We start from the raw sequence: 11,601 nt of genomic DNA, 5'->3' as shown, positions 1-11,601 counted from the left end.
TTACTCGCTTTGGAGACCAGGCTGGCCTCGAACTCACAGAGATCCGCCTGCCTCTGCCTCCCGAGTGCTGGGATTAAAGGCGTGTGCCACCACCGCCCGGCTTTTTTTTTTTTTTTTTTAAAGACTATTTTGCCTACATGAATGTATATGTACCATGTGCCCATGGAAGTCAGAAGGTGTTGGGTCCCCTGAAACTGGAGTTACAGATGGTTATGAGGCATCATGTGGGTAGAGGGAATTGAATTCAGGCCCTCTGAATCTCTCTCTCTAGCCCTTCAAAACACTTTGTAAGATTTATTTTTATGTGTATGTGTGAGTGCTTGTACACATGTGCAGCATGTGCAGGCCTGGTGCCCAGAGGCCGGAAGAGGGCATCAGATGCCCTGGAACTGTGAGCTGCCTGGTGTGAGCACTGGGACCCAAACCCTGGTTCTCTGTAAGAGCAGCAAGTGCTCTTAACCATTCGGCCATCTATCTAACCCATGTATTCAACACACTTGACAGGAAAGCACCATGGCAGGATTATCACTTACTCTTTATTTTTTTCAAGGCAGGGTCTTGCTGTGTTATCCCAGGCTTGCTTGAACTCACCTCAGTCCTCCTGTTGCCTAAGTGTTGGGATTACCACACCCAGTGATGATTTGTTTTTTAAATTGTTATGCTCATTGGTGTTTTGCCTACATATATGCCTGTGTGAGGATGTCAGAAGCCCTAGAACAGGAGCTGTAGACAGGTATGAGCTGCCATGTGGCTCTTGAAGGTCCTCTCGAAGAGAAGCTAGTGAGTGCTCTTAACCACCAAGCCATCTCTCCAGCCCATGATTTGATCTTAAGAAAACACATACCATTCCATTTTCTGTGAAGGTCAATTCCTTTTAATGTCTGTGGACACGGTTTAAAAAAAAAAAGTTACCCTACATTGGAGATGTCCTCTATGGTGGAGTGTGAGGTCATTCCACAGCCCCCCCAAAACACCCACTGCACTTTATAGCCAGTGCTTACAGGGCATATATTATGTCAGGCACTGTGGTAAAGAATGTAGGTGTCACATAATACAGGAGATAGGTATTATTAGCCCACCATACTAACAGAATGGCTTCAAGAGGTCAAGGCACATAACACACCTAACAGTAAGGACCTTCCTGGCCCCCACCCCCGACAGAGTTTCTCTGTGTAGCCTTGGCTATTCTGGAACTCCCTTTGTAGACCACAATGACTTTGAACTCACAAAGATCCACCTGCCTCTGCTTCCCAAGTGCTGGGACTAAAGGCATGTACCACCACTGCCTGGCCCAATAAGGATTTTAAACTTAAGTCCAGCATGGTGGCACACACATTTAATCCCAGCACTTGGAAAAAAACAGAGGCAAGACATCTCTGAGTTTGAGGTCAGCCTGGTCTACGTAGTTCCAGGATAGCCAGGGCTACACAGTCTCTGTCTCAAAACAAACAAAAAATCCTCATATACCACTTTATGCTTCTGAGCAAAAGGTGCCAAGCAACTAATCAGTCCTAGAAAAATCTACTGCAAACTGAACATGAGAGAGGTCCTACTTCAAATGCCTTCCCTTTATCTTCTTGTATTGCCCTTTCAGTCACTGAAGAAGGAGCCAGGCATATACAGAACTCAAAGGGTCTATTTATTAGGAAGGAAATGTCAGTGCTTTATCAAAGATGAAGAGGTCAGAGAGGGATGGTGGGATGGAGGACCCTCAACTGGGACACTTCTTGGCCACAATGAGGACAGCAGAAGGCACGAGTCCTAAAGATGAAAGAAAGAGTTTGAATTACAAGGATACTTAGGCTTAGGCCTTCAAATTCCTGGACACGTAACCATGTCTTTACCTATGCCTACCGCCCCTCATTCCTTTAATCCCTGACTCCTGGTCTCACATAACATACCCAGTTCCTGCAGAGGCCGCTCCATGTCAGCCTCTGAGAAAGCCCTTCTGGGGAAGCCACTGAGTAACTGCACAGGGTCCTGGTCCTGTCCAGGTTCCTCCCCACGGTGAAGCTCCACATAGAGCCTCACAGCAGCCAGCTGTTCCCGGGCCCGGAACGTTTGGGTCAGGGAAGTCCCATCAGGCAGCCTAACCTAGAAGGCAAAAAGTTCTATGAGTACTGGCACTGAGTGAGGACTAGGTATGGGGTGGCTCATGTCTGTCCCCAGCACTCAGGGGCAGACAGATCTCTGAAACTTCAAGACCAGCCTGGTTTACATAAAGTTCCAGGGCTGGAAGCAGAAAGAGTAAGTTCAAGGACAGCATCAGGTACATGAGACACTGTCTCAAAAAACAAAACAATGAATAAATAAATAGGGTGAGGCCAGGTAATGGTAATACCTATAATCACAGTACACAGAAGGTATAGGAAGGAGGACCACCACAAGTTTGAGGTCATCTTGATCTTCACAGTGAACTCCAGGTTAGTACAGCTGTACACAGCAAGACCCAGCCCCAAAAATAAAACCAAGTGCAGAATGGTGGCACATGCCTGTAATCCCAGCACTCAGGCAGAAGCAGGGGTATCTAAAAGTTCAAGACCAGCCTAGTCTACATATCAAGGAGCCTGTCTCAAAACAAACAAAAGAAACTGAAGTAACCCAGAAAGGACTAAAGCTGGCCCTGCTTTCCTTGGAGAGTCTGAACCAGTACAAATACGATTTAAATGATCTGAGGAACCACCACTTCTGCCCTGCTTCAAGAGGTGATGAAAAAGACTCCCAGCTACCTCACAATCAAGAGAAAACAAGATGGAATTATTTTTAAAAATCAGGGTAAGTGCCATATTATGAAAACAGCTGTATAATGAATCTAATGAAAACATTATGAATAAACTGCTGAGTAAGAATGAAGTCCAGATTTAAATAAGATGGGAAGGTGAAATTCGACCTCTCCTAAGAGCAGAGGAGGTAGGGTTTCAGAAGTCATGTACAAAGAAGGGGGAGGTTTGGCAAATGGGACCTGAGTGCAAACGGCTCTGGGATGGACACTTTATGGGCTGACGCCGGGTGCCAGGAGCAAGACAGCCTCCAGAAAACACACCTGTATGCGACACTGGTCATACTCCCGCTTGGTAGGGGGCTCCTGGCTGGGAGAAGAAGGAACAGGACCTGGATCCGTTGCTGGTGGGGATGACCGAGAACCCACACTACTACCATACTGGAAGACAAAATAAAACACTAGCTCAGTGGTAGCACACTAGTCTAGCATGTATAAAGATGCAACCTTCAAACTCCCTGTATGACTACAGATTACCTTTAAATCAAAAACAACAACAACAAAAAATCCAACCTAGGTCTGGTGACTCACAACTTTTAGTTCTAGCACCTGGAAGGCTGAGGCAGGAGAACAATCAGAAGTCTGAGACCAGTAAACTATGTCTCAAACAAACAAGTCATATAAGCACATGCTTTCTCTTGACAATGGAAATGGAAATTAACCCGCCTACTCCATTATACCCACAGACTTTCTAATCACCCACCTTCTTGGCTCTCTCTGCTTTGTCCCTTTCAATTTTTTCTCGGACCCTTTGTCTGGAATGCAGACAGGAAGAAAATAGGTCAGACACGGACAAGGAAAATCTTGATTTCCTTCCTTCTCAGCTACTAACCGACATGATCAGCATCCAGACCTGGCAGCTAATTCTTCAGCCTTTTCTCTCCTGCGCTCCTCAGCAGCCCGGCGCATCTCATCTTCCTGTAGTTTCTGTCGTACAGCTGACAGCTCTTGCCCTTGTCTCCTCCGCTGTTTTTCTCGTTCCAAAGCTTCTCGCTCCTCTCTCTCTTCACGCTCCCGTTGCTTCTGGGCCACAAGCTCCAACATTCTGTTTTGCAGAGAAGGAAGAGCTAAGTTGGACATGGAGTGGGAAGCTGAGTTTAAACAGAGAATCTGAACAAAATAAGGGAGCAGGTGTTCCAAGGCAGATGAAAGAAAACAAACCAGAGCAGTAATAAAGGGGGCCTAGGAGCATGGCCCAATGGGAGAGCACATACTTAGCATGCACAGGGCCTTGCAGTCAGAAAAAAAGGGCAAATGAGCGCTAGTTATCGTGGTGTGTACAACTATAATCTCAGCACGTGCAAGGTAGAGGCAAGAGAATCAGGATTTCAAGGTAATCTGTAGTCACACAAGGAGTTTGAGACCAGCCTGAGCTACGTGAGACTGTTTCCTGGTGGTTGGTTTTTTTCATTTGCTTGTTTTGTTTTCCAGAAACTGGAAAGGTCAGGTTCTATGATCAGATTTATGTTCGCATTGAGAGGAAGGAAGATGGCCCCATGACCCTTCGGAAAGTGAGTCTATGGGCTAGATATGGTGGTCCATGCCTGTAACCCAACACTCAGAAGAGTGTGGCCTGGGATATGTACTGGGTTCAGGTCCAGCCTGAGGTAAACAGCTAGACCCTGTCTTTTTTTTTTTTTTTTAATTTTGTTTATTTATTATATACACAGAAGAGGACACCAGATCTCATTACAGATGGTTGTGAGCCACCATGTGGGTGCTGGAATTGAACTCAGGACCTCTGGAAGAGCAGTCAGTGCTCTTAACCACTGAGCCATCTCTCCAGCCCCTAGACCCTGTCTTAAAAAACAATGCAGGGCATAGTATAGTGGTGAAGGCCCTTAATCCCAGCACTATGGAGGCCGAGGCAGGAGGAACAAACAGTTCAGCCTGGCAAGAGAGAGGCTGACTCCCAACAAAACATACACACAAAGTGAAATTGCCAGTTACCTCTTAGTCTGTTCTTGTCTTTCCTCTTCGGTCAAAATGGGTTTGCTTTCTCCAGCAGCAGACCCAGCAGCTCCTACAAACAAGCAACCAGTATTATTATTTATAAGAAAATCATTCTGGGTTTCTCAGGCCCTCACAAGACATCTAGAATCACAAGATGTCTCCCAGTCAGGACCTTCAGGGCCAACTTGCTCTGAGGACGTGGGTTCCCGTCCCAGGATATGGCCGAGGGGAGTCTCTAGAGGCTCGTCCACATCGGGGTCGTCTTCGTGCTCCATAAGCCTGGGAAGGGAAAGGAGGCAGGGGGTTAGCCCTGAGGCCGCCCTTGCCAGCGGCCCCGGACCTCCGCCTGGCCGGCCGGTCGCTCACCAGTCCATCGCAGCCTCGATGCCCTGGTTCCCTGTGAGGGCCAGAGCCTTCTCCCTGGGGGCAGAAACACGGAGAGTAGCGCCCACCAGCCATGGGGACAGTCAGGCCGGGCCAGGCCGCCCCACCACGGGCTGGGGGAGGCTCCCTTACGCGCGTCCCCTGGCAAAGCCCATCTCGATGAGGCTCTCCAGGGCCGTCAGCTCCGCCATGGCGCCCGCCGCCGCTTCCGCGGGGACCTGCGGTGATGAGAAGGAAGGCGGCAAGGGTCAAGCCGGGGCGACTCCGCCCGCGACGCCGCCCTCGGGGCGCTCGCTAACTCACCGGGCTGGGGACCCGGGGGCGGGGGTGGGGGACACTGACGGAGGAGAGCAGAGGGGAAGCGGAAGTGCCCGGTCTGTTTGGGTCACGTGGGTGGGGCGGGCTGGACGGGTGCCGGGAGAGTCAGACAAGTCTGGTGGGCGGGGGCTCCCGCCCGCCGAAGCTGACTCCGAGAGCCACCGCGGTGGGGCGCTGGAGCTGCGGAGCCGCCTGCAGAGCTTAGAAGCTAAAAGGAGGCCTGAGAGATGGCTGGGCGGGTGGAAGCATCTGCCGCCAAGCCTGACTGTGTGAGTTTGACTTCCAGGCCCCACGCGGTGGGGGAGGGAGGATTTCTGTTAGTTGTCCTCTGACCTGGACACGCAAGTTGTGGCACTCAGGATAAATAGTAAATAAGTCAATGGATGTAATAAAATTTTTACTTTCTTTCTGTTTTGTTAGTTGGCTTTGTTTTTGCTTTTTGAGACAGGGGTTCTCTGCATAGCTCTGGCTACCCCTGAACTGGCCTCAAACTCACAGAGATCCACCTGCCTCTGCTTCCCAAGTGCTGGGATTAATTGTGCGCCACCACTGCCCGGCTCTGGGTTTTTCTTATTAAGATCAATTAGTATTCGTGCTACAAGGTGAGCCAAGGCGGGGCTTTTGATTGTTGGACTTCAATACTTTGATAGCTGGACACTGGTAGTCAGCCTCAGGAGGAGGAAGTAGCCAAATAAAGAAATAGACCTTGGTGGTTAGCTTTAGGAATGTAATCTAATGGATTTAGCAAATTAGAGGCACAGGGGGAGAAGGGAAAGGCCAGTCAGAGCCGTGTTTGCCATGCTTGGACTGGCTAGAGTCCCTTCAGTCTACAGAGCGAGATCCAGGACAGGCACCAAAGCTACAGAGAAATCCTGTCTCAAAGAACCAAAATAAATAAATAAAATAATAATAATAAAAACCTGGAAGCCAGGCGGTTATGGTGCTCGCCTTTAATCCCAGCACTCGGGAGGCAGAGGCAGGTGAATCTCTGTGAGTTAGAGGCCAGCCTGGTCTACAGAGGGAGATCCAGGATAGGCTCCAAAGCTAAACAGAGAAACCCTGTATCGAAAAACAACAACAAACATAATAAATAAATAAAAATAAAAACCCAGAGCCAGATATTGGGGTAAATGCTGAAAGATCATAGAAGCAGAGCAGCCAGTCACTAGAAAGACTTACCTCTAGGAATCCTCAGCCTGAAAGGGCTTGAGCTCCTGTCTCCTCCCGCCTTATATTCCTCTCTCCGCCCAGCCATATCACTTCCTTTTAGACTGGATCAATCTTGTGTAGCCCAAGATGGCCTTGAACTCTCAGAGATCTGTCTGCTTCTGCCTTCCAGTGCTGGGATTAAAGGTGTGTGCCACGGCCTGGCCTCTATGGCTAACTACTGACTTAAGTCTGTATTCTTTTTTTTTTTTTTATTTTGTAAAAGGTCTATCAAAAAGATTTATTTGCTTTAAAATGCATTCATTTCCAGAAGCATTGTTAATAAAACATTAAGTCTGCATTCTGATCTCAGGCAAGCTCTATTTGTTAAATGACAAAATATCACCACATCACCTAATTAACATACCCAATTAAAATTAGACAGCACCTCCTAATACAGGGTTCCCCATTTTACCTTCATAAACTGCCTTTTTCCTATTGAGGCGTCTCCTTTCTACCCAGAGGCAGTCCTTTGTGCTCCCCTCTGCAGACAACTACCCCTACCCCCTTTCCCTTGTTCTCTTCCCCTTCTCCCTCATCCTCTATCCCCAGTGTTTGTCCCTTATCCCTCCCTGGCCCTGTCTCTCTGGAGTAAATAAATCTCCTTTGTGCTGAGAACTTGGTCTTGGGGTATCCTGAGCTGATACCAGTCCCTTCATAGATCAGGCTGGCCTTGAACTCAGAGGTCTGCCTGCTTCTGCCTCCCAAGTGCTGGGACTAAAAGAATGTGCCAATATTTTGTACAACAGCTGTTGGAAATGATACACAAGCAATTTCATCAATCTGTAGTTTACCATTAAATGGATGACACTTTACTAGCTGATTCAAATGTAGATACTTTAGAGAGAATGTTTGAAGAAGTAAAGAAATTTTGCCTTGTGGGGGATTACAAATTGCTCCTGAAAAAATACAAAGAGGAGATTTTATTAATTACTTAGGATATAAAATAGGTCTACAAAAAATTCAACCCCAAAAGGTGCTCATTAGGAGAGATCAATTGCAAACTCTTAATGACTTTCAAAGATTGCTGGGAGACATTGCCCATCTACAGCCCACTATTGAAGTAAAAAATGACAAGGATTTAAATAGTCCAAGAGAATTATCAGCTGAAGGTGAGAAAGAATTGGCTTTGGTGGAAAAGAAATTACAGGATGCACATGTGGATCATTTGGATCCGGAGCTTGCTTGCATTACTGATTATTTTACCCTCTACATATTCTCCTACAGGAATATTAATACAGAGGGAAGATATTATCTTAGAATGGATCTTCTTAACCACATAAACAGAATAAAAATTAAACATTTATGTAGAAAAGATTTCTGAGTTGATTCTAAAAGGAAAATTGAGATTTCATCAATTAGCAGGAATAGACCCAGCAGAAATTGTGGTGCCTTTTACTAATGCTGAAATTGACTCATTATGGGCACAAAATGAATAATGGAAAAGAGCTTGCAATAATTTTTTGGAAGAGATTAACAACAAAAATTCTGCTGGGCGGTGGTGGCACATGCCTGTAATCCCAGCACTCTGGAGGCAGAGCCAGGCGGATCTCTGTGAGTTCAAGACCAGCCTGGGTTACCGAGTTAGTTCCAGGAAAAGGCGCAAAGCTACACAGGGAAACCCTGTCTCGAAAAACCAAAAAAAAAAAAAAAAATCCCAAAAGCAAGAGAATTCAATTTATAAGGAGAACTAACTTGATGCTTCCTCATATTGTATGGCAAACACCAATTTCTGGAGCCCCTACATTTTAAACTGGTACAAATAAATCAGGAAAGGCAGGTTATAAATCAAAAAATTTAAATAAAGTGGCTCAAAGCCTTTATGATTCTGTCCAAAAGTCAGAATTATATGCTATTCTGATGGTATTAATTGATTTTATAGAACCTCTTAACATAGTTACTGACTCTCAGTATGCTGAAAGACTTGTTTTACACATTGAAACTGCTGAATTTATTCCTGACAAGTAAGAATTAACTTTGTTATTTATTTAGTTACAAGAAATTATCAGGAATAGGAATCATCCCTTATATATAACACACACCAATCCCATATGGGTCTGCCAGGCCCTCTAGCACAAGATAATGATGAAATTGATTAACTATTTATAGGAAATGTGCTGAAGGCCTCAGAATTTCATAAAAAATACTATGTCAATAGCAAAGTTTTGAAAAAAGATTTTTTCCATCACTTGGCAACAAACCAAGGAAATTATAAGGAAATGTCCTACTTGTTCTTTATACAATCAAATGCAACTACCTGCAGGAAGTAACCCAAAAGGGTAATCAAATAAATGAAATCTGGCAGATGTGTTTCATTTTGTAGAATTTGGAAAATTGAAATATGTACACCACACCATTGATACTTATTCAGGATTTCAGTGGACAACTGCTTTTAGTTCTGAAAAGGCTGATTCTGTAATCACACATTTGTTAGAAGTTATGACCATTATGGGAATACCTGTACAAATTAAGACTGACAATGCTCCAGCATATGTCTCTAGGAAAATGAAACAGTTTTTTGCTTATTACAATATAAAGCATATTACAGGTATACCACAAATCCTACAGGGCAAGCAGTTATAGAAAGATCACATTGAACTCTAAAGGATATGCTAAATAAACAGAAAGGGGTATAAAGACCCCCCAGAAATAGATTGCATAATGCTTTATTAACTTTGAATTTTCTAAATGCTAATGAGAAAGCAACAACAGCTGTAGAGAGACATTGGATAATAGAAAAGACTACAGAATTAAATCAGCCTGTATACTTTAAAGATCTTCTGACCTCAGAATGGAAACCAGGATCTGTGTTACATTGGGGATGAGGTTTTGCTTTTGTTTCCTCAGAAGAAGAAAAGCTATGTATTACCATCAAAATTGATAAAGGTTCGATTTGAACAAGAGAGACTCTTAATTAGAAGAGGTGATAATTCATCAATCAGCATGACCATTCAATTTAAACTAACTTATATGACTAACAAATGGTTTTCATTTGATCAGATATAACTTGCCATAAGGGAACCTCCCCAAAATTAGGGTTGCGGAAGGGTTTTGTTTTTGTCTTTCCAGGAGAATGAAGGCATGCAGCTAAGGAATCTGAAGACCACTGGACAAATGAGACAGGTGAAGAAAAAGGACAAACTATCCAGAAAAGAAAATGTCCCAAGAAAAATGGTGATTGGCCTATTGATATATCACATCTCCAACAGGATAAAATTTTATAAATCTTCCCAAATGTTTGTTTCTGCTGTTCTCTAAAGACACATAATGCAAATTGTATTTTTGTAGTCCCAGTTCAATTGAAAATTTAAGATAGCTTTGGAGTTGAAGTGTGGCTCTCTCCTTCTCTAACCCAAGCATGCTTGTTAAAGTAAAATCCAAAATCTCGGTCTCATGTCAGAAGAGCCAGCTTATATGGGACAAAAGAAAAACAAAAATTAAGGAGCTGTTCTATTGCCACTAATCTCATGATCCTTTGGTCTTCTTTTGACTCTTTAAAACTTTTTCATAAGATATGAATATTATTTCAAAATTTATGATTACTGTATATATATATATATATTAAACTTTTTGTCATGTGTAGTGGATTCCTGCTGAGCTCCTGGCCTGGCTCCAGAGAGCAGCACCTACCCCTAATCCTTCCTTTGTTTAGCCACACCTTTTGTTTCTCTTAGCTTTTGTTTCTCTTATTGCCCTATGTGAATCTTATTTGAGAGTCAAGGATCAGAGAGTCCTCCAAGGGTCAAAGGCCTATGCAAAACTTGGTCCAGGAAACCTGGAAAACCGTGATACCTGATAAATCATATGGATCATATGGACTACTAACTAATTCTAGAAAAAAGCTTCATCTATCTTCCTATAAATGATTTCAGGTTTGAGTCTCTATCAGGTAATTAGGAATTAAGTTTCTGTATTCTGGATGTACATAACAAATATTGCATATGACACTTAAAATGCTTAAGTTTTCGGCAGTAAACCATGACCATGCCTAACAGTGACCTTTGCAGTCTCCAAAAAGATGATGGGGCTCCATCAGGACTATGATAACACCACTAAGCTGACAAACATGGCCTAAAGATTGGCTTTGGACTACAAACTGCTCAGGACCATTTCAAGGTGGCTAACTGAAATGATCCAGCCTCACAGACTGCTCTAGCCAAGACTTGAAATAAGCCTTGCACTTTCCCATTACTCAGAAATGTTATAGCTACCTCATCCAAAATTTTCTTTATAGGATCCCCCCAAAATGCCGTCACCTCCAGACAGCACAAAGTCATTTTTTTTTTTGTTTTCGTTTTTTTGTATTTTTGAGACAGGGTTTCTCTGTGTGGCTTTGGAGCCTATCCTGGAACTCACTCTGCAGCCCAGGCTGGCCTCGAACTCACAGAGATCTGCCTGGTACTCCCTTCTGAATGCTGGGCTAATAATTTTTCACTGACACAGTAATCCAAATCAAGCTGAATTGAAAAAGTATAACAACAGGATTATTGGGAGCAACTCCCAGGCAGGTTCTCTGGTCCCTGAGGATTAAGGCCAGAGAAGTCACAAGCCTGAACTCAAGCAGGGATATTTTATGGGTTGTAGATGAGGAGTGATGACGTGTTCACCACAAGCTGGGTTTGTGCCCAAGTGTGGTCAAAAGCTGAGAGCTTAGGTGAGGACTTGGGCAGCTGGCATCTCAAGGGGAGGAACCTGTAGTGGCCGCTAAGAATGCAGAACTAGGCTTTTTGGTGCCTTTCCTTTGTTTGGAGACTGTCTAAGAAGGTGGGCTCTGGAGAGAGATGGGGGGGGGGCTTTCTGGACCATGCAGGGGTGAGCTGGAGGCTCCAACCAAACAATATTTCAAGTTTCCTTCCTAGTCATCCTTTCTATCTGCCCTGAGCTTTGTGGCCTACAGGCACAATGTAGTTTCCAATCAACATTTAGGAACGTTGTCGAAACTTAGGGAAACCTTGGCTGTG

The 11,601-nt window shown here is 44.5% G+C and overlaps 1 protein-coding gene across 1 annotated transcript; it reads right to left on the bottom strand.

The window, feature by feature from the left end:
* Window positions 1–1,618: 1,618 nt before the first annotated feature.
* Window positions 1,619–5,489, bottom strand: Ubxn1 (UBX domain protein 1). Its single transcript, XM_006995190.4, has 10 exons — window positions 5,420–5,489; window positions 5,249–5,334; window positions 5,099–5,152; window positions 4,905–5,011; window positions 4,730–4,802; window positions 3,633–3,824; window positions 3,483–3,534; window positions 3,044–3,160; window positions 1,902–2,094; window positions 1,619–1,761 (listed from the first exon to the last, which is right to left on the bottom strand). The coding sequence occupies exons 2-10, from the start codon at window positions 5,305–5,307 to the stop codon at window positions 1,712–1,714; spliced, it is 897 nt and encodes a 298-aa protein (XP_006995252.1). The 5' UTR covers window positions 5,308–5,334; window positions 5,420–5,489; the 3' UTR covers window positions 1,619–1,711.
* Between the last annotated feature and the right edge of the window lie 6,112 nt (window positions 5,490–11,601).

This window comes from Peromyscus maniculatus, chromosome 1 (genome assembly GCF_049852395.1).
Source record: "Peromyscus maniculatus bairdii isolate BWxNUB_F1_BW_parent chromosome 1, HU_Pman_BW_mat_3.1, whole genome shotgun sequence".
In the NCBI taxonomy this organism is placed as follows: Eukaryota; Metazoa; Chordata; class Mammalia; order Rodentia; family Cricetidae; genus Peromyscus; species Peromyscus maniculatus.
Note: the sequence above shows the minus strand (reverse complement) of the source record. Positions and strands in the feature narration are given on the sequence as shown.

Bases quoted from the DNA above. Each gene is read 5' to 3' on its own strand.
- Ubxn1 (XM_006995190.4), bottom strand. From the start codon at position 5,307: ATGGCGGAGCTGACGGCCCTGGAGAGCCTCATCGAGATGGGCTTTGCC. The intron at 5,012-5,098 runs GTGAGCGACCGG...TTCCCTTCCCAG, and splicing joins ATCGAGGCTGCGATGGACTG to GCTTATGGAGCACGAAGACG. The intron at 1,762-1,901 runs GTATGTTATGTG...TTTCATCTTTAG, and splicing joins GCGGCCTCTGCAGGAACTGG to GACTCGTGCCTTCTGCTGTC.